The sequence below is a fragment of the Columba livia genome, chromosome 13, assembly GCF_036013475.1.
Source record: "Columba livia isolate bColLiv1 breed racing homer chromosome 13, bColLiv1.pat.W.v2, whole genome shotgun sequence".
Taxonomy (NCBI): domain Eukaryota; kingdom Metazoa; phylum Chordata; class Aves; order Columbiformes; family Columbidae; genus Columba; species Columba livia.
The window spans coordinates 11,692,595-11,715,719 of NC_088614.1; the positions used below are offsets into that span (position 1 = coordinate 11,692,595).

At 44.4% G+C, this 23,125-nt stretch overlaps 1 protein-coding gene across 14 annotated transcripts in view; it reads right to left on the minus strand.

Moving 5' to 3' along the window:
* HYDIN (HYDIN axonemal central pair apparatus protein) overlaps positions 1-23,125 on the minus strand; it is a 167,087-nt gene that overhangs the window by 108,317 nt on the left and 35,645 nt on the right. For all 14 annotated transcript variants that reach the window (XR_010465959.1, XR_010465960.1, XR_010465961.1 and 11 more), the window contains 4 exons: positions 21,765-21,899; positions 14,764-14,963; positions 10,701-10,825; positions 45-246 (listed from right to left, as the gene is read on the minus strand). Coding sequence is in view for 11 of the 14 variants with exons in the window: in XM_065028958.1 (XP_064885030.1) it covers positions 45-246; positions 10,701-10,825; positions 14,764-14,963; positions 21,765-21,899 (662 nt within the window). In the remaining 3 variants the exon portion in view is untranslated. The remainder of the gene's footprint in view (positions 1-44; positions 247-10,700; positions 10,826-14,763; positions 14,964-21,764; positions 21,900-23,125) is intronic.

The window sequence follows — 23,125 nt, forward strand, 5'->3', positions numbered from 1 at the left end:
CCCTTGAGCAGTATACCTTATTGAAATCAACATTTCAAACAAACCTCAGCTTCTGCTGATCCTCCTCTTCCTGATTAACAAAGGCCTTCCACTGGAAGTGGGCTATGATTTCACTCCGATTGTGGATGACCACGGATCTGTGGTTTGACAGCGTGAGGTATGTCTTCTCAACTGTCACAGAGTTCCTGTCCAGCCTGATGTTGACATCTACAGCTGCTCCATAAAGGCTTGTGTGAATATCTTCACCTGGAACAAAGAGTAGTCTTTGCTTATCTTACTTGTGGAGGGAAGTACAAGGAACAGAGCAAACCACAGGTAACAGAAGAAATTGTCACAGCTCTTAGCAGTATCAACAGCTCCACAGATCAGCACGTTTATCACATTCTGATAGCTGCCTATGTACAGAACGAGAATATCCTGGACAGTACCTTAAGCACCTTATTTCTGAGTACGTTTGTAGAGATTTATCCCCAAGGTGACAGTATTTACAGCGAGATTTTTCAGGTGTGCCCAGGTGGCCTTTGGGTTGCCATCCTACTCAGGTCAGAGGGAATTCTGCATCCGAGCTGTCCAGGCGACTTTGAGGAGTCCCATGTGGGTCACAGCTCACCCAGGGTCTCCTGCAGACACACCACCAGTGTCATCTCTCTCCTGATTCCCTGTTGCTGACAAACAAAGGCGCCTGGGGACATGCAGGCAGAACAGGGAGGTTCAGAGGAAGAAGCGAAGTGACAGGCCATCGCAGGATGAATGGTCTGGGAAATGTGAATAAGGTAAAAAAATCATCATGATTTGCCACAGAACAGGAACCCAAGGGCCCAAAATGGTTTTATTAGTAAGAAATTACACAACAGTAGTAATACTTCTGCAGAGAATACTCCTTCCTTTGTAACACACTGCCATTGGCTGCTGCAGATGCTAACAGCTATAAATCCAGAGAGCAACCGGACAAATTCTTGGAAGATGAAACCATCAGAAGCTATTAGACAAAGATGAGAATAAAGCCTCCAGCACAGAAAAAACACTGACACCAGAGCCCCCAGGGCAGAAAAAGCATATGCGCTGCCTGTTTCTACACGCTTTACTGAGCATCCCTTATAGCTGCTCTCCTGGAGCTGGGGATGCAGGCAGCCTCACGCTCCTGGCTGCAGGACTCTCTTGAAGGCCAGAGGGTCTGCTGGAGCGCTTTCGACCACAAAGAGAAGTATTTGACGTCTTGCTGAACATATAAACCCAGAAATTGCTGGGTACAGTAGAGCATGGAGAGATGCCGGCGTAGAGCTGTCTGCCAGGCAGATGAACCGACACTGAGAGCGGAGCTGTCAGGGTCGGCCAAGGGCAGCTGCAGACTTCATGTCTTGGGTGCTAAATTAGATGTGACATTTCATTTAAGACTCTTGGTTGTTTAATATATAAGTTTAAAAAATATAACTGTACTATAACAGTGATGTAGCACTAGGTATTTCACTTGACAGGGTAATGTCCACGGTGTGTAGTTTGGGATGCTTTGCTGTCATGAAAGCACATTTACTGAATTGGAACATATCTGCCCTATCATTATTTACACAACACGATCTTATTACAGGCTGTCAATTCTCTCATTCTTACACACTTCTGATACATTTCCCACCAGTGGCAGGACATACTCCCCCTTCGCAACCCAATCAAAACAAGACCTGAACTTGAAAATAAAAGCTAGACATTTTTGTACAGCAGTAGAGCAGATGCTTTGGGTTGTGCACCCCTGAATGATACTCTTTGACACAGCAGAAACCCCACCGTACTCTATTCCAGGACCCATCTGCACAACTATGGATGTATCTGAACACATCATGATAACTTTTCATAACCTAGTAGAATGAAATCTATCTTTGAGTCAACCTCTGTGGGGGCTGCTGGGCAGGAAAAAGAGAAAAAGAGGAAATCTACAGAAGAGCTAAAACACCCTTCTGAATTCTTCTAATACTACATGATCAGCCTGGTGGCAAGAGAATGGTTTTCAAAGCAGCACAAATTGTTTTCTAATAGAAAGACAAATCTTGTTTAGCCTGGAAGTATAGCTCAATGAATGGATGAGCAAACCTTTGAATAAGATTTCAAAACAAATTTGGGGGTTTATGAAGAATGGTTTGCTAGTATTCAACAGCTGGTACTTTCCTGCATTGATTTCTGCTTTAAATACTAGGAAACTGGTAGCCAGATTGATTAGACTGAATAGAAACAAGATAGCACTCTGCTGCATTTTGTCTTCACTGAGAGGTATTCTTCCTTTCTCCCTGTCGCTCCCTCTTTGCTGAATTTGGATTTAAGATCTTCCGGGTGCATGAGTGCCAAATTTGGACTATTTGGGGAGCGTGGAAAGCAAGTTTAATTTCATTTGCCCAGTTTGTCAAAAGACTGTCCCTTGCTCTCATCTTTTCTATGAACACAACTGAAGAGAGACAAGTCCTGCTGCTTTGTCAGTGAAAATACAAGCAAGCAGTGAAAGAAGAGCTCTTCACTCTAAGGAGTGTTATTGTACTTCCACATCAATCTGTGATAAGTAATACTTTTGCTCATGCTACTGTCATATCCAACTGCTTCCCATTCTTGTTTTTCACCCAGCATGCCAAGGACTGCCATTACCACTTCACCACAGGAGTAACCAGGCTAAGTGACCCCTGACCAGCTAGAGGAGTCACCTACAGCTGCATCCGGCCCTCCCCACCAGATGCTTTTTGCTGCACCTCCCGCAGAGCCACAGCTGGATCAGAGTCAGGAGCATCAGTGGCATCACCCAGGAGGTGCGCTGGGGCTTCACCAGCCTGTGAACTGCCACCTGTCAGACCCCACGCTTGGATTTCCAGCACTACAGCAAAACATGTAGCAGCAACAGTGTTTTTAAGTGTTTCTTCAAGGCAGCGTTCACAAGCTACCTTCAGACACTTAAATCATCACATTATTTACTCCAGCCCTAAGAGCAGCTTGTTTATAAACCTCACCACTAAATAACTGTTGCTGCTAACAGTGATGTTTCTAAAGAATCATTCCCAGGCTACAACAAAGATCAGGGCACTCTAATCATTACTACTGCCACAATTGTTGCTCTTAACAGCCCGAAGTCTCCAGCCTCAGCAAACCCCCCACTGAGTCCCTGTCACACATTGCAAGAGGAGAGTCTCTACTCCAAAGACAATACAAGGAACCATAAGGTAATAGATGGGAAGGAAGAGAGCGGTAGAAAACAACAACCAGCCAGCAGCAGTCTATGGGACAGGTTACAGGCTCTTCAGACAGCTTTCCTGCACATTATAAGTCACCTTATTTTCAATCAGGTTCATAGTTGTGCATCCTTCTGTAATGGGGCACCCAAAGTACTCCCCATTACCTTCCCTGCACCATGCTCAAGAAGATCTGTTTGCCTTGTTATAGGATGAAATACTGTGACACAGGAATATCCGGGAGCCAGCACAGAGCCTTTGTTCTGCCCAGCGTGAAGGAGCCTCGCAGAATATATTGAAAAGGACAATGAAACCATCAGATGATGAAAGGTTGTGCTGCTGCATATCCAGGATGCCGCAGGCTATTTTTAATCATTATTGCTACTGGAATAATGATGCACTGAGGTACCTGACTGGCTGAAACATTGCTTTTCAGAAAATAGTGCAGGAACTTTCATTCTGATTGCCTGGCAAAGACATGCCCAATATACCACTTTATAAATCAATAACCCTTCAAGCTGTTCTTTTGCTTCTCAGCAGATGCTGATTGATCCACAAGGAAAGGAGGCTAATGAATGGTCAGTTCTGCCCTGAAACGCATCCAGAGTTAACAACACTGAAGAACATGTTAGTGATTTCTACTGATAATAGGGCAGACAAACTGCAGTTGAGGATGACCTGAAACAAGAGATGAAAACCACATCCTTCCAGAAATCTTTCACGTGCTAAAAATGGGATATGTGCAGTCACGTGGAAGTCAGTTTCTGTGCATACCTGCGGATGAAAAAAAACAGCCAAAAGGAGAGGTTTTTTTAGCTTTCAAATGACCCTCCTAGTATACACACCCCAGTCAGTGCTCATGGAGTGAACTCCATGTGAGGCTTCAGCAGGGTTTTGTCAGGAAGGGTGTTACATAGTTGTGGGACTATAAAGCTGTGCAAAAAAACCTCAAGCAAATGAAGCACATACTTCATTCTCCTTCTTCTACCCTCAAAGTGACAGACCATCTGTCTTGAAACACAAGACCCTTGAGAGCAAACAAAGGCCATACTCTGTCCGCAAGAAGCAGAACAAGCTTATCTAAAGCACTGTAAAAAAAAAAAAATCACTATTACAAACAGTTCTACAGAGAGGGAAAACAAACAGTTGTCACTTATTAGCTGTTTTGACATGAACATTTGGGAGACCAATTAGACTACCCATCAATCTCATTGATTTAGACTACAAAAGCCTATAACCAATCAGTTGTATAAATTAGTTACCAATCCTCAGTCTGTTGCAGAACTGCTACTGTTACAATGCCAAGTCAACATGTAATTGCACAAGCACCTATTTACACCTTTTTTGCCTACAATATATGCCTCCCTCCGCTCATTCTGAAGCAGACATACAAGAACATAAGTCATAAACCAGACACAATGCTGGGAATTCTCATGAGTGAAGAAAGAAAAGCCCAATCTGCACTCACCACCTACAACCAGCACAAAGAAAAAAATCCCTTAGCAAAGTTTTTAAATGCCTTAGAGTCCAAGGAAAAGCTAAAGAAACCTCTTGAATAGTTGCAGAATCAGATTCCGGCTTACACCTTAAGATGACACAAGAAACAAGATCTTATTTGAAAACTCACAGAATAAAGTATGTTTCTAACCACTCACCACCACTAAACACAAATTAAAAAGAATACATCACTTAACACACTATAGTGAAGCTTCAGAGGCAAAAGAGGCAGCTGCTTCATAGGAAGCAGATATCCCCACCTCTTAGCACTTGTAAGAAGCCTCTATAAATCTGCCTTATGTTGAAGGAATGGAGAATTGCATGAACACTACAATCATGAATAGCAATGGCACACAACGGTGGCCACAGAAGCTCAGGGTCTGTAGCCACAAATTTAGCTCAATAGTAACTTAACGCTACTCATAGCAACATCAGAGCCCTGCTAAACACTCGCACAAGACTAAGATTAGAACCAGAAAATGGTTTTGCTATTCCTACCCTGGTATCCTGCACAAGAAGGACTCAGATAACTATCTAACAAGGGAGCAAGTTTGCTCATGGAAGTATTGAGTCTCCTTCATTCCACCTCCATTCGAGCTGAAGTCAGTACAAATTGAGAGCACTCAGCAACTTGAGTGATCCCAGGAACATAAAATGCAACACAATGAGGGCTAAACCTCAGTTAAACCCTGCTGCCTATCCACATCTATCAGTGGATTTACAAAGACGAAAAAAAGAGAAAGGAAAAGGCTTGATCTAGAGACTAAATCAATAGGATTTTCATTTCATTTTCAAACCAGTTCCTGGAAGCCATTGATTGCAATGCCAGCCTTGCAAGACAGATGACGAGACCTTTGGTAGAAAGGGGGTTCTTAAAGGAAAGAGAACAGAGCGATGCAAAGGTGCATGTTTTCTCCAAAGTCTACACAAACAGATTAATATCACAGATATTAATCTTTTCTCAGATGCTTTATCCTTGTGGGTAGCTGAGATTTGCAGAGGTGCTGGCACATTCCTGCTACAGTCACTTTTTCAGCCTCAAAGAGCAATAAACAACCAGGGCTGGGATTTAATGAGTTTCCTGCATGTGTACAGGGAATCACTAACACTGCCAAGCCCTTGCATGGGTGGCCTCATCTGCCAAAGTAAGCTGATTCAGCTAAAACCAACATCAAGTTAACCTAAAGAAAGGGATTCAGCATCCCAATATGTTTACATTCCCAGCTGACAGCCCCATGCAGATCCAGTCAGGAGCTGAACAGTCACTAACACAGCTGGCGACTCCCCCTGTCCTCTTTGCATGTGATGCAGCCTCTAGGAGAGTTTATCCCCACTGCCAAGATGCAAAGGCTTCGCTTCCCCTGCTGCCAGTCAAGCACACCCGGTTCTGCAGTTACCCATCATCTTCACCAAACCCAAATGGCTCTAATACATCACTTCAAACTCGCTGTCATTCCATGGGTGACTAAAGAGCTCCACCACCAGCTCCCTAATTAGTAGTTTTTAAAATATGCCTTAATTTTTCCAGTGATCTCATGCCTCATTTTCCCCATTTGAAATTAAACGTCAGTGTTTTCTCCAGCTGGCAGTTATCACTCATGGCTCCAGAGGCTGCTGCAGCTCAGAAGAGCTGTTGTCTGTGGTTAGACCAAGAAGGGCAGAGGCATCTCAGGGCAGTGGGTCAGGGCATCCTGTGTAGGGTAGAAGACCTGGATTCACCTCTGATACCCCCCTGAAACCCTGAGCATCGCTGCCACACTAAGTACAGCGATTCCTATTCACCTCAAGATGTACCCAGGAATTTTTAAACTCTTTTTTCTTCTTACATTGCCCCAAGGAAATCACATCTATCCTACAAACATTTGTGCTGGCTTAAAGGGGAAGATCATAGATGTGCTAATCTTGCTGCAGACACCAACAGGGCTAACAGTCACAGACAAAGTCCACAGAGGCAGATACTGCTCAACCCAAACTGCACAACATGGTAGTTCTTTGGTGCCAAAAGCCCCTGCAGCAATGCCCTCAGCACAGCCTAAGTACGTGGCTGTTGGCCAATCTGCAGGACTGAAGAGGACCACAGGAGAGACTGGAGGGACATCTCAGGTCAGGGTTTCCTCCTCCAAAGCTGCAGCCTAATACTATGTAATATGAGGCTGATGTTCTGCCTCACATCAAAAGCAAGCAGCAAGGGGAGGGAGGAAACAACCCTGGGGACCCAATACTTTCAGGGTGAGCCAGCAAAGCTCAAAGGCAGGGGAATAAGACAGCCAGACCCTGCCCTGATCCTGGGCAGGGCAAGGCTCAGCTCCACACCACCTCTGCATTTGGAGTGTGCTGCACTGGAGAAACATTTAGCTGCTCTCTTCTCCCAAATAGGAACAACCTGAATTTGGCAGAGAGCAAGCTTTGCTCCCTCGGGCTCAGGAGGGGAGGCATTACTTTACCCACTTCCTACAAGGACAGTAACTAAACCAATGCAGGAAAATTAATCCAATCTGATTGACAGCTATGAAGCTGGAGGCAGAAACTGTCTTCTACCTGCCCACATCTTCTACCTGCCTTTGGAGTAATTAATTAAGGAGCTGAGGCTGAGCTCTGCCTTGCCCTGGGCTTGCAGAGCCACAGAGGATGCTCTGAGCCTAGGTCTCTGATCCACAGCAAACACACTGATATTTGCTTTAGAAAAGCTCCTGCTCAGGAACTGTCAGCCCTCCCGTAAATTGTGTAGGAAGTTGAGGGAAAACAGGGTATTAATCTGCCAAACACCCAGATGGTTCCTCAGCCGGCTTTTAGCATGAGGCTGGAGGCTTCCAGCAAGACTGAAAACACTAAGAACTAGTCTGGAGCCACAGGCTACATCTCTTCTGGGGAAGCTGCTTTCTGGAGCTCTGCACCAAGGGGAGACAGGACAGTAATAGAGCAGACATTACTGCTTGAGGGCTGGCTCTTAGTTATGCTGTCTGCTAAAATTCACATACGAGTACTGGCTCTGATCTCTCCCCTCAAAGAGGGTGAGATCCTGCCCCCAGGCTTTCGCTTCTGTATTATAGCCTCACAGAGCCACTGAAGGAAAACAATCTGTATAATTACCCTTATTACTGACAGCAATAAAAGCATCTCAATATATAGTGTCTGTTAAGCATGCACAAGCTCAGTGGGGCTTTGCTAATTACTGAAGTCTCCTGTACTGACAAAGGGATCCCAAGGGATGCAGCAACCGATGGGAAAAAACCCTGTAGGGAGGACTTCCAGTGCCGCACAGCAGATCTCCCAGTCTTAGAAGCACGTTGTAGCCCTTGTCACAGAGTCCCATGGGCACCGCAGGAACCCACAAGCAGAAAATCTGGCCCTTACACCTTGAAGACCACCCAACATATCACACTTCGAGACTGAAGTCTAATGTAAGTCAGGGTTTAAGGAGCTCTGAGCAGAGAAGTCATTCTCCTTCCAAAACTCCCAGCATTTCTTCAGCATGTCCTGTCTCCAGTAGCCACCTTTACTTGCATGGAGCATCTGCTGTAGCTGTTATTGTTTCTGGGTGCTACAGGACTGATGAGTTTGTTTCTCAGCTCCAGCACAGCTCTGGGAAGCCGTCACACATCTCCTTAACCAAGTGTCCCTGAGCAAAGCTCACGCTCCCACAGCAAATTTGTGATATATGGTCAGGTTGCAATGAGTGTTTTAACTGCAAACTGGGTTTGATGTACAAACAGTAGCACTCAGGGCAACCAGCTTGGGCATCTCACTTGAGAGCTAAGAGAATATCTGAGCTTCATGAATACTGACTTGTTTGAAGTGAGACTTAACTCCACAAACTTACCTTCCCTCATCCGCATGGGGAAAAAATCATCTGGGAAAGGCTAAGCCACCAACCAGACATACAAGTGATCCTGAACACAGAACTCTTTCCAAATCAGTATGTGTGCTCAGCACCAGGCTTCTGTGTTTGCTTAAGCAATGCCAGGGACAGATTTGACCCAACTTCAGCAAAAATTCAACCGCAGTAACATGCACCTGATCCTGTGCAAGTTACACTGACAGCAGCATGATTCATTGAGAATTAACTGCCACTTGTGAGCTGAGCAAGTCAATAGAGATATAGAGTAAAGCCAGGAAAATGCCACCCAAAATCCTAAACTGCTCTTTTGCTCTTAGCACTTCTGTTTCATAACAAAGTCTGTTGGCAGCTCTGGAAGAGCAACACAGCTGCTTTTTGTATGCGAGTCACAGGGAGTCCGACTCAGTGCAGGACAAATTAGCCAGGGCTTGCCATGCAAGGTTGGGAAACATTGTTTAGTGCTCTGTTCTACACCTGTAATAAGCAGCTTTTAGGACTGATTGATTAAATGCTTTAGTTTCACTTTAGCAATTAATCTCAGCAGCCTTTTACCTATTCGTATGCTTCAAAGCTAGAGAGATAATCCCTTAATTATTCCCTTGCTCTCCTTAATCTGTGGTTTATTTAAAAATAATCACAGTGTTGTACTGACAGGCAGGAATGAATCCTGGGTTCACCTCCCAGTTAGCTGCACATGTTCCTGGGAGGTCACCCATCTCAGAGCCAGCAGGTTATTTGATCCCTGTAGCCTATCCATGGAAACTGCTTTTGCAAATATTAACCATGGAGGAACCAGGTGTTTCAGTCCAGCAAGAACAAGATTCAGCTTTTCAAAGCAAGCCATGAGATCCAGGGCCTGATTATTCACTCAGTCTTCTCATTCAGAAAGTATAAACCCTACAGCCCTAATCTCTAGTGTTATACTGATTTGCCATGGAGAAAGAACTAGCCCTCTGAATTTTATCCTATAGATTCTCCACGTACATACAAATGAGGCACTCTTTGTGCTTCTCTATTCAGTAGTTCTTTCAAGAAAGTGTTATCCAAACCCATGAGCTTCTCAGAGTGATCATCAACCACTCACTGCCAATATGTAACTAACTGACAAGTATTACACAAAGCTGTGATAACTCATTAGGCTACAAAGAGCATTTAGAAGATAGAGGAGCATTTCTACAACTTCTACACACGCAAGACACCTAGGATGCTCATTGCTATGCTAAAGCATCACAGTAGCACCTAGGTAAGAATATCATGCTTTCCAGGACCAAAACAAACCTCTCTCAGGTAAAAGAAAATATACACCAAAAGCATTTGTGCAACTGAGAAAGTGTCTCATTCAGCATCACAAGATACCTCTGCTGAACCAAGGCTGACAGAAGTATTTTAACATCACATTTTTTCCTTGAGCTTTTCCCACTTAAAGTGACTTACAAAGCTATTTCTGCGGCCTGACCTTGGTTTCCTCACACCCTGGTATGAATTTTACACCTATCTCAGGAGGCAGCAAGCGCTTGTTGCCAAATCCCAAGAGACCTCAAGTCCTGATGCTGTGAAGTGTGGGATGCAGATGGCAACATAGGAAAAAGGGTTTGTGGCAAGACAATGGAGAAGAATATGTGGGACAGAGCTGTGTAAGAGACAGCACACATTGGAGAGTGACAGATGTGTGCTTCCCATGTTACACTTCAAACATAGCGTTTTCTGGGAATAAAGCTTCACATATGCATACACACAATGCAATGAAGAATCGTTATCTCTCCTACTCAGCAACTCCCAGCAAAACAGGATGCCAAAAACTCATTCCTCTTGGATGGGATCTACTTTAACAATCCCCTAACCGTTTTTAAAAATCTCACCAACTGTTTTTCACTTTTACTTGAGATAAAGCTGGGACAGGGGAGGTACACCAAGGAATTCAGGTGGCTGGGACAGTGGTGAATGATGGCAGATGACTGTCACCAGGGGTGCTGGGTGGAGCACACAGCAACACAGGACATACAGAACAAGGACAGACTCAGCCTTTGCCCTTCACTTCTAAGCACGCAGAGGTTTCAAAAGCAAAGACTTAGAAGTAGTTTGCAAAGCAAGTAATATTATTCTGCTTACAAAGGGTTCTGTTTTGAAGGACATAGATTGTGCACCATGCAGTGCCCAGCACTTACCTGTGTCATAGTGAACTATCAGGGATCTGGAATGATCCCCGGTCTTCAGCGGGTGAAACTCCACTGTGACTTGCATAGTGTCCCCAATCCCAAGAGTCCCGATGGAGGGATCGACAGAGAAAGGGCTGCAACACAGAGAGAGATATCAGGACTTTTGTGGGAGAATTGAGGACTATATTCCTTTTGCAGTCCAGTTTAGCTCACTTGTGCAAGCAAGCAGCAAACAAACCACAAGACAGTAGAAGAAAATCAAAACATACAGGATCAGAAACAGAGCTGTCGACTTTCACTTCTGAAGAGATCCAGCCCTCAGAAGATCCTGTGGTATAAAAATCACCTCATCTCCCTCATACTCTGCATCCAGTTCTCTGCAGTGAGGCTCAAGAGTCTGACTGGCAGCAATAGAGCCAGAAAAGGGGTTTTCAATAGCACAGAGGTGGTTAAGAGCTATTTGCATGCACAACTCGACACTGACTTCCTCAGGAATCTGTCTTTTCCTGCCACCTATAAACCTCACCTCAAGAGATGCAAATGTCAAGGCAATACCTGTTCCAATGAGATTACAGCCTAGAAATCAGACTGGGACAACAAAAGTCTGTCTCGAAGACCAGAGAATTGTTATGGTTTAATTTGCAGAATTCATTTTTTACCTTGAAAACACACTGATTTAGTCTAGGAAAGGCATGTTTTATCAGCATTTCATTGAAAGCTGCTCTTTAGAGGAAAAAGAACAATCAGAAAAATCTGAATGAGTGCAAATGCAGATTAGAGTGATACTATGACAGGGAAACAAGACACAAAAGGAGTATCCCATATTTGGTGTTATTTTGGATTTAATATGACCAATTATGATCTGTCATCAGGTAAACAGCTCTTGGCTGATAAGACGAAACTCAGTACTTCAATGCTTCAGGATAAGTCAGGTGAAACATGCTTCTGCACAACAGCAGCTGGGCTTTGTGGCTCTTGTACAGCCCAACTTCGAAAACAGAAGTTATTTTTTTAGTGCTTTGCTGGTGGTCAATTTGTCACCCTAAAAAGACGTTGTGGAGAGTTTTACCATGATTAGAGAATGCAATGCACACACAAAAATAATGAGAAAACTGGAGCCATGCACAAGCTGAACTTTGTTCATGTAAATAGTGACAGCTGATGAAATTGCTGGAGTTTCTGCTCATTAAGGAGATATTGCTGCAATTAAGGGCCTGACCTGTTCCCATTACAACTAGTGAGAACATTGCTGCTGACTCTAATGGAGAAGCACTGGGCTTGTACTGTTTACACGCTGGACCCAAGACTTTTGAAAGAGGAGGGAAAACAAGGCACCACCAGCCTCAACTGAATTGCTCGACATGGTTCTGTATCTGCACTGATGGTTATGCCAAGACTGCTGCAGGCAGGACCACTGCCTAGTGTGGAAGAGACCATTTTTTTTCCCCAGAAACACTGCTAGAACAGAAAAGCTGCTAGTTAAGAACAGATTCCTGGCAACACGTCAGCACTACCTCCCATCTCATCACCTTCCTAGTCCTACCCCGTGTCTACATAGTCCTGACCTCAGATGGCTGGGATGGGAACAACACTCCTGGGGATGCCCGAGTAAGAAGACTTCATCTTCTCAAATTATCAGAAGGAAAGGATCCAACCTACTTCAGGACTCAGTTCTCAGTACTGAGTCTGATTTGTGCTCAGTTGCTATCTCCTACATCCCATCCCATGCTGTACCCACAAGACAACTCTGTTACTGCTGTAGCAGGAGCTCATTATCCCTCACATAGACCTGGTTCTTCAAGACCCAAAGATACAAGCTCCACAGTTAAATTTAACTCACTTGAATTTCAGTCACCATCACTAAGCTGTTCCCTGCAGCCTACAGATAAGAGGAGATGCTAAGGAGACATCCCTGACATGAAATGCAAACCACTGCCAAGAGATGAAACTGGGTGGCTAAACTTCGGCCTTTTATCCATTAATTGTGAGCTACTCTTTAAGATAATTCTGGTCCTGTTAGATCTATGCTTTTAATGAATCACTACTGCTCCTGAAAGAGAGTAAACACAAGGTTTGGAGGGGTTTTTTAATAGCTTGTTTACTTCTGATATGCTTTTTAACTATGGCCATTTGGATGTTCACTTTGTACATCTAAACTTTCAAAGGTCTAGATATCCCGATGATACCTCACAATCGCCAGCTTGTATAAACTCATCCAGCCACATCAATTTAGGAGACCAGTACCTGCAGAGATCTAGCCTATTATTGCTTTTTGGAAAGAGATCCACACTAGATTTGTAAGCAATTTCATAATTATATATTTCGGCATTTACATCTTGCTTACTGCCAGCAGGCATCAGCTCCCTTTCTTTACAAAAGAAATACAGGAACTTCACAGTAATCCAAAAGAAATCTGAATGAAAGTGGGGCCAACTTAATTAGAATAAAATGCTGCTTATATTCAAAGATATAAATCACCTGTTTGAAATTTCAAACTGGCTTTCAAAAATTCATAATGAAATGGAAGAGATGACAGATGCCCTCAGCTGACAAAGGAAATCATATCAGCTTTTGATCGCCATACACATGCAATCCATTTATTCAGAATTGTATTTTATAGTTTGAAATAAAACTTTTGTAATGCTTCCCATTTTTTTTCTTGCAAATCAGGGCAAATATTTGGTTGCTGAAGTTCAGAAACTCTTAAAATCCATATCAAACGAGATTCAACATACACTGTATCACTCAATAGTTGGTAAACATTTTGTAAAAAGATACTAGACATTTACTAGGTATTATTTTGGTGGTGACAAGTAGATCTGGAAATCCCAGAGGAAATCTGTACAGTGATTCACAAGTTCCAGCCTATGTATTTTCCAAAGTGAAAAGGAGCAGTCTGCTTAAATAGCTTTGCCAGGCTTTAGTGGAAGCTTCTATTGGACCCTACAGTTCACAGGAGAAAGGTAAGAAGACTTCTTTTGAGGCCTGTTTTCTTGGGGAAGAAACTGAAGCAACTCAGGTTGTCAGACAGCAGATCGTTGCTGCATTCTTGACCTCAGCTCCTACACCAAGACCTCTGGGACCAGCCAACTCTGAATTACCAGCCAACTGAACCACTTTCCTTGCAGATGCAGTGTCAAAAAGGCAGTTCAGCAAACTGGAAAACTGGTGACAGTCTCACAACACCAAAAGGAAGAGCACAGGCTGTCTGCAACACAATTGACACCAGGCACTTGATTAGGGGACCATCATGTGCATGTGGCCCCTCAGAGAATGCATGCATTTGACTGACAGTGGTACGTAACCATTTCAGAAGGTACTTACAACCAGGAGGTTGCAAGCTAGATACTAACACATCCTAGCACTCTCCAGGAAATCTGAGAGACAAAGCTCTAGTAGAAAAGGCTCCCAAGTCATGCACCAGATATTTGCTGCATCTTTTGCCTGTGCCCTCATGAGCACTCTGATTTAGGGCTGTAATGCAGTTTTGAAGCCAGTGTCTTGCTCATCTCCATTTAAGAGCTCAGAATACATGGTTCTAGGGACCAGACCAAACCTATTGGAAAAATAAAGCTCCTGGACCACCCAGTGTTATTGTCAGGGCTTTGATCTCCAATCTCCAATTGCACTTACTAATACAGACAAGGCTCCTGATAAATTCTTAAATATCTCTTTGGCCAGCTCTTAACTGTCCATTTCCTAACACTGCATTTGGTCCACCTGACCTGAGCTTCTGGAGCTGTCACCTGCCACGCAGTATCCTACACAGCCCAAGGGCAGTCACATTGCCTTCCTAGAGTTGTTCTTTCAAACTAACAGCATTGGTCTTGCACGATGCTGTGCTGGAGACCCCACTGCAGTGTAAAACTTCACTGCAGCTTGCAGAATTATATCAAAGGTCACACCACGCTTAAAATACTGTCAGCAACTGCAAAACTCACATGTCCTGCCCATTTCCAGCTATGGCTGCAATACAGCAGCTCAGATGCTCTGCTTCCTTTTTGTTACTGCTTATCAACTATATCAATCACACAAAAGCATGTTGCACAAACAAGATGTTGAGCTCCTTTACCTCTGAGTGCTGATGCTGTAGCGGGCCTCCCGATTACCGATGTTGCGAACCAGCAGAGTTTTCTGGGTGCTGTACTTGACCGGACAAACAGAGAAGTTCAGCTGGTCCGGGAAGTCCAGAATAGCTCGAGCACCTATAGCTCTGATTGGCACAATAAACTTTTCCCTTTCTGTGATGCAGGTGAGCTGGTGGAAATAATCCTGCAGGGAAAGAAACGATCTCAGCACAGCGCATTTAGTACCATCCCCGTCGCAGAAGAAAAACTGTTGTTTTCTATGACTCTAACAGTAGCATTCAATAATGTCATAGTTCTTTTTACCTTAATGACCCTTCATTCCAGCATCATGACTTGGAAGGGGCTGTTAACTTGCAAAGAAGAAAATTAATTGATTCACCTGCATTTGCAGCAAGCTGGCAGAATCAAAATCAGCTGATACTTCGATTCTGAGGCACCAAAATAGAGTAATTTCATCTAAGGGATTACAGCAGTAACAAGAACCTGCTTCGATCACCCCTGCAGACTGTTAAAGGCACCACTAAGAACCCAGTTGTGCCACAGCACTAATTCCAATCCCAGCAATGCGGCAATATCACTAAAGCTTGTCAGAGGATGCTCAGGTACGTTTTCAAACAGATTCTACCACATGCAGACTCAGTCTTTGAAATACTTAAACTGGACACAATTGTTTTAATGTGAGTGTAGAGTATGTGTATATTTCCCACACCTTTCCATAGCATTACAGGGACAAAACTGGGGAGACACAACCTTAAAAAGCTACTTGATCCACCTCCCCAGCCCAGAACTGGCTCAGCTCTGCACTCAAACTATTCTTGAGATGTTTAACGAGTACATAAAAGCACTAACAATTCCACCTCTGACCTCAGCAGCCTATTCCAGCTCTACCCTAGACTTACAGAGAGTTCTTCCTGCATCTAATCTTAATTTCCCTTAATATCTCATTGTAGCCTCAGGGGACGCAGGCCAGAGTTTTGCTTTCTCTCTGCTGCCTGTGCTGGCATTGCTGACGCTTTAATCACATCTCTTTTGTAAGGTTCTCTACAATAAGTGACTTGGTGCCTCGTTAGCACGTCTACCTGAGGCAGGTGGTATCAGGAGCTGCAAACAGGAAACACCCAGACACCCCTACAAGAGCAAACTGTGCTATTCCCAACTGTTGGCTTGTTCAGAAAAAAAAGCCAGACAGTCCCCCCCACCTCAGCTGTCTGGCACTTAGCAAGAAAGGCAAATCAAATCACCAAAATCTTTAACTGTACAGTTGGGCAGATCTATCTCCAGATGTACAGTGTGGCATCACTATGCTGGAAATATCACCTGACCCTGCTGAAATCAGTGGTAAAACTGTTGAAACGGGCCCAGGAGCCATTGTCTCCAGCAGCTCTTATTGACAAGTGGATAAAAGCTCTGCCTCTTATCACTCACTTGCTGTCCTGTTTTTTTTTCCCCACTCCATGCTTTTAACTTATTTGATATTTTTATAATTGTTGAAGCAGCAAGCAGGCAATTTGATTTAGGAACTGCAGAGAGCAGCAAGCTCCTTTAACCAGAAGTGATTCAGATGCCTCCATGCTTGGGATTTCCTGCTCCCATACTTGTCCTCTCCAAGCCTGGAAGGAACCCAAGGCAGGCAGACGAGGCACAGACACACAGTTATTGCTTTAGCAAAACCAGCCCTACCAACCACCTGCTCAGCCAGGGTTTAAGGTTGCAGTAACAGAGGCTGTCACAACTAAGACTTCAAAAGAATAAAGAAGGATTTTTTTTTTCTAGACTTCTCAAATATTCGCACCGGAAATTGCAGAACGGTTTTTGCTTCTCATATTTGGAAGGTAAAATACCAGGAAGGGAACTGCAGCAAACGACCTAGAGAATTGAATATCACATTTCAGAAGAGCGTTTCATCTTCAGCAAGTCTTTCTGAATTAGCAATTTTGTACTCAATCGTGCAGCCTAAGCCCTCCAAAATGAAAGCTATGGGCAGCCCATGGGAATTTAAAGCACCTATTATCTGGGTACTTCACGTCCTGGACTCTTTAGATCCTCAGAAACTGCATTAGCAAATGAAGAATGCTATTTACTTTTTTTTGTTATTTTGGCAACAACACTGTAACAAAAGTATTGTAAATCCATCTGAAAGCTGTGTGCCTTATTAAGTCTTGGCATGCCATATTTACTTATCTCTCCCTTCCAGATGCCAGGTAGACACGAGGAGGATGCAAGAAGTTCAGATCAGCAGGAAGATATAGTAAAAAGAAACTTCAACAATTGGAAGTATTTGAGGGAAGTTAAATAAAACAATTTAAGTCATTGTCACTGTAACAGGGTGAGTGGATTAACAGCGATGTAAATAAGAGCCCAAGGAATAAAGACCCCTGAAAACAAGACACAGGCAGCCTTCCCAGCTCCGCTGCTGGTGAGAGTCAGTGGGAAAGGGACTTTTCCGGTTACAGGAAAACAAGGCTAAAGCAAAAAGAATTTGGCCTTATGGAGACAACCATGGACCGTAGAGAGAGAAAGCTGCACCTCTCCCTGCTGTTTGAGTCTATGGATGAGCAGAGATGCACGTTGTATGCTGAGCCCCTTCTCCAGAGACACCATTTCTCATACAAGCCTTGGCTGATCCTTCAGACCATGCTTGAGAACTCCAAGGTGCGACCTGGCACCATCAGGCCAAACCAGGGGGGAAACCCAAGGAAAGAGGGGTGCTAGACAGGAGCTGGCTGCTCATGCTGCTGCAAGCCCACGGTCCCTTAAGCATTTGAAAGCTGAATCAGGGTCCCCTGGGAGAAGGTAAAGGCTGCAGTTCTCCACTGCAGCACTGCCCTGTGCTACCAGCGCTGCTGTACACTTGCTTACAACCTACAGGTACAGGTGAAACCAGGTTACAGCCTCCATTTACTTTGTAACTGCAAACCCTTGGACTGTTTCAAACCAGGTTTCTAAAACACACCTGGGTGAGAGAGGGGTTGCATCATTTCTGTGCTTTAAAGATTGTGTTTAGATGCAGCTTCAGGCTATAGATTTTAATGAAAATATGACTTCATCTTCCATACAACTCCCCTCTCCATTTCACAGAAAACAGATTATTGTATGATGGTTCTTTTTCACTTATTCCCCTTTGATAATCAGCAAGTTACAATCTTTGGCCTTACAGGTATCTACACCGGCATTTGAATTAGAACCCACTGAAACTAAAGCAACTGCTTGTATCAGCGATGGCATTTCAGACTCTTTGCAAACTCAGGTTAACATTTATTACTGCCACAGTGAGACCAACATTAACTGCCCAGTACAGCAAACTGATGGTTTTGCTGCATAAGTGATCTTAAATAATTCACTGAATTCCTTGCAGCAGACAACTGCAAAGCAAAGACCCTTGTAGCACGAGGCAGCAAAGTCAAGCAGGAAAAGTTCCCTGCTGAAACCATGATACCACAACAGGCTGGAAAATTAGGGCAATTAAAAGAGATGGGGGAGACTGGAGGATGAAGATACAGCTTCACATCAGAAGGGGTACCACTTTCTCCTGCCTCCCTCAGCTATCAGTTCACAGGATGCTTTGAAATCAGTCGCTTTGCTCCAGGTTCATTTTGCACACCACCATTTGCCTTGATCTTCTGCCCCTTTCCTCCACTCAGGAGTCTTCTTAAAAATCTACTTGGAATAGCAGCTCTGTGCCACAAAACATCTCTAACAGGGCTGGACTGAATTTTAAAAGAGTTAATTTCAGTAATGCAATAACTCATCGTCCTGTCATATTTCATATTATCACTGAGCATTAATGCAGTCTCTACGGAGCATCAGTAATGAATTTTGCAAATCTTACAGACTGAACTTACATTGCTTGAAAATAGTGTATCACTGCAGCAAAAAGAGCAAGGGGACAAAACAGAATAAGTTGCGCTATATTTTTATGCACTACTTATTTCCTTTTTCCTTTAAGATAATCTATTAATAAGCCTGAAGGACATACAAATCTAAGTAGTCCTGTCTGTTGTTTGTTTGCCAGTCAGTTCCACAATGGTTTCCAATTAGGCAGAGACTGTCAGACCATAATGCAAGAACACCTGGAAACACAGGGCAACATGAGAACACCCACACTACAACCAGAGCCATAAACCAGAAATGTAGAAATCTGAAGCAGCAAGAGTAACTAATTGGAAACGTTGCCCAGCAGAAAAATTAGCATTTCATATTTATAACACAAGTGCCAATAAACAAAGACATGTCAGCTCTTTATTTGCTTTCTGACAGTCTGGTCATGTGGCACATTCCCAAATGACTGTGAGGCAATAGGAAATTACTCATTTTTCAAGAAAGGGCTACATGGCATTTCAGCCACTAACAGCTCACTTGGCCATTTTATTTAGGACTTAACTAAAATTTTACTCCAGTGAATCAAGAATTACTTCACTGAAGTCAGGCTTACTGCAGGCGAGAACAGATTCAAAGCAAGAGAATTACATAAACCAACTCCACACCAGGAGGACTCTCCAAGCCTGACAGAGGGGTTTGTACCTGCACTGCAGTTTGCCAGATTATCCACAATCTCTTGATCATGGAGCAGCAGAGATGCAGAGGTTGTTCAAAGGCAGCACTCATAAACCTTCCACAACCAGAACAGGGGTATTCTGCATGCCAGTGACTGCAAACCCAAGGCAGGTGGCTTTACAGAACCATCTCCCAAAGCTGCCTCTATGCTAAGGAGTTTTCAAGGTGCTGGGCACCTCCTGACCACACTTATTGATGCATTTCAAGCAGAGCTACAGCACTCTGGTACTTCGCTGACTCACACTCCATCAAGTACAAGACAAAACATTCGATTTGTACAATATTCCGATTTGGCTGGATAAATCCCACGTGCTCCTCACTGAGTTGTGCGCATCCTCCTCCCGATGTCCTGCACAACCCCTGCAAGGAGCACAAAACCAGGTCAGCAGAAACCGCCAGGGTGTTGCTGAAGCTGTGCAGAGGACCCCGCGCTGGCAGAGCCCCCTACACTGTACACTTGCCAGTTCAAGGGCAAGACAATGGACAAGGTATCAGATATTAGAGCCCTTGGGGGTTCTCTCACCCTATTTGTATTCATGGTGGTGTTCACACGTTGCTCTCTAAACTTGGAGAGCAGCACTTTGACCTCCACGGACACCAATTTACCTCTTCCACACCCAAAATGAAAACTAATTAACTCAAATAGCATTTTAAAGGCAGTGTACTTTGCAGAATCTACCTCAGTGAGATTGAGCTCTTGTGTCATTTGTGTAGCATGCAGAACTGCCCTAGGCCAATGTGATTTTCACCCTAAATATTAATGACATTAAATAATTTCTCAGTCCTTCCAAAGGAACAGATTATTTCACAAGCATAGGGAGCTAAGGACCATGAGGCATTCCCTCTTCAGCTTTCTATATCTGTACTATTTAGGGATAGGAGAAATTGTTAAACTAAATCTAACCAGCAAACAAAAGATAAGAAAACAGCTATGCCCAGAGAGATCTTGCACCTCTGGCATGGTGCAGAAGCATCAGCTGGCTCAGAGCTACCCCCTGACCTTGCCTCTCCAAAGCCATGCAAAGAACAGTGCTAAGAGGTAGCAGGATGCTGGTGGAAAGTCAGCCTGACCATCTTCATTTCTCTGCAATGCTTTCTCCCTTCATGCCACATTCTAAATCCTTCTGTATTAACAGGTCTCCAGATAACAGCAATGACCCTTCACACCACAGCACTGAGAATCAGACTTAACAGGGCCACAGCACCAATGTTCAAGCCTGCAACCAAAAGCATCGCACATTTGGCATGAAATAGGTACCAGCTAACAAAGCAACCACAATAGCATGCATGAAGACACAGCCACACCACAGGCTCTGGGGTAACATGTCTGACTGCACATTGTACATGCCTGTTTTTTCCTATACCCGCTGTTTCAGGGAGATGTCTCAGTGATTTGCAGCACACAAACCTCCTGCTGCGTTAAGAGAATCTAGAGCTCAGTGTGTTGTGCCAGGCTGACTCCCTCTCCCCTTGACTCACAGCTGGATCGCAGGCAGGCCAGTGTCCTCATGGACAACACGGCTGCAGGGCTTGAAAATAGAGGGTATGAGAAAGCATTGTCTTGGCTCCGGTCCAGGGTGAGGGAGGGAAACAGCTGCCAGATGGGAAAGAGAAAAGCTCTCTGGATCTATTAGTTCCTGCAGTGTTTTCCACGATAATTCAACCCCTACCACTGAGTACAGAGCTGGCTAAACATCTTATCAATACCCCTCCTTGCCATTTTCCTACTGGTCCATGTGCATCTTTCCTCACAAACGCTCAAGACAGCAGAGGGAAGGAAAGCACAGCCTGCCAGTCCCTGCTGCAGTGGGCAGCAGCACCGTGCAATGCCTTGATGTGTCCAACTGCAGATTGCTGGACCACAGCCTAGAGCTGACCTCACAGCAGGGCATGGGCTACAACCAGCATGCAAAAAAGTGATGACTTTAGACATAATGTTCAGCTGTCTCACTACTGTGTCCAATGCGACAGATATTAAGGTGAGTCCAGTTTTCAAAGGTGGTGGTCCTCACTCTGATCAGGCTCACTTTGGTTCCTCCAAATAGCAGGTCACTTGTAAACAGACTTCTGTGTTTATAATTAGTGGAGCAAACCCATAATTATGCAGCAACAGACATATTAGAAACCAACACCCTGAGAGGCTGCCCACCACAGACAGTAGACTCTCTCATTCCTGAAGCCAACAGACATGACATTAAATGTTCCAGCACCACAGGATAAAAAAAACAGTCTGAAACATGCAACAGCCTCCAGCCTACAAGAGCATAATCTTCACCACGAGGAAAGAGTTTCCCCCAGTTCCAGATCCAGTGCAACCCCACTGAAACCAGGACAGCTCCTCAAAACCCACACCAGATGCCTTGTTCTGGATCCAGGCCTGCAGGTTCAGCTGCTTCTGAAGGCAACAGCCTGTCAGAACCTCCAGTCTCACCTTGTTCTCCTCAGGGGTGAAAAGGATGCGGAAAGTTGAAGACATGCCAGGTGCTACCTTACAGCACATATCATTTGGGCTGATCAACTTGAAATAAGGTGAGCTCTCTAAGACAACCTTCACCAGCCGAGGAACCTGCAGAAAAGACATGAAAATATAATTTTGCCACTCGTGGAAACATGAGAAGAGATCTGGCCATGCCCTGGTGACATCATGCCTTAACCAACTTTCCAAAGCACTTTTAGCTCTGGAGGTACATGGACATACAACACAAGTGTGGACTTGAATCCCTTCCGCCCGGACAAAACAGCCCTAGACCAGAGGCAGCAGGACAATGCCCTGCTGGGAAGGAAGGGCCAAGCAGGTAAGACAGTACTATGGAGATGATATACCTGAATCAGGTCATCCACATATTCAGCAAGCCTAAAGAACCCACTTGCTTCTGCCCTGCACACATCCATGCAGTCACGCCTCTAGAGGGGAAATTATTATCTGAAGGCAAAACTGTATTTGTTAGACCAGGGCAAGGAAGAACTTCAGTTCTGAGATACTGGGTTCCAGTGGGGCAGTCAAGCTGCAGAGCTACAGAATCACACAAGCAACCAGCAAGAGAAGGAGATGGACACCGTGGCCTTACTAGGAATAAAAGAAAGTTAAAGGAGAGCACATGAGGAAGAACACAGGAAAAAGAGACAACACCAGAAACAGGGAGATGGCTAAGTGAATTTTAAGGAGGCTGTAAAGAAGCAAGGAAGAAGCACAATAGTCTACAAGGAAAGGCTGATGCAGAAGATGAGAGCAGTCCATTTACCAAAATAATGGAAAAATCAGACAACCCCCCCAGGCTGTGCCTATCAATTATGGGCTTTAAAGGCATTTTCTGCCTTGAGATACATGACCAGCACTGACTCACTATGTGGATTCATTATTAAAAGCCAAGCTCAGCTCTCTGGAGCTGTTGCTGCCTGGTGATTGTAGCAGACAGTTGCCAGTGCAGGCAAGGCAGATTCCTGGGTATTCCTCCCATAACCAGGAGTGCCCTGCAGGCACATTCCTGCAAGTTTCTTAGGGATACACAAGCACAGGGACAGCAAACAGATTTTCTAGCACACACATCAGCCCTAAGCATCAAAGCTCTTAAAGTCTAAACCAGGTGATTTTGACTGCCAGGCAGCTTCACTGATAAACCACACAGGGCTTGTGTAAAAAAAAATGAATTCATTCTGTACCACCCACCCAAGGCTGACAACCCACAGCCAAGGTACTGCTGGACTCTCCAAACACCCTTTGCTCCCAGAAATATCCTAGTGCAGCGAGTTCCAGGCACCAATTTCACACTGCGGACAAATGCTTTGGTCACT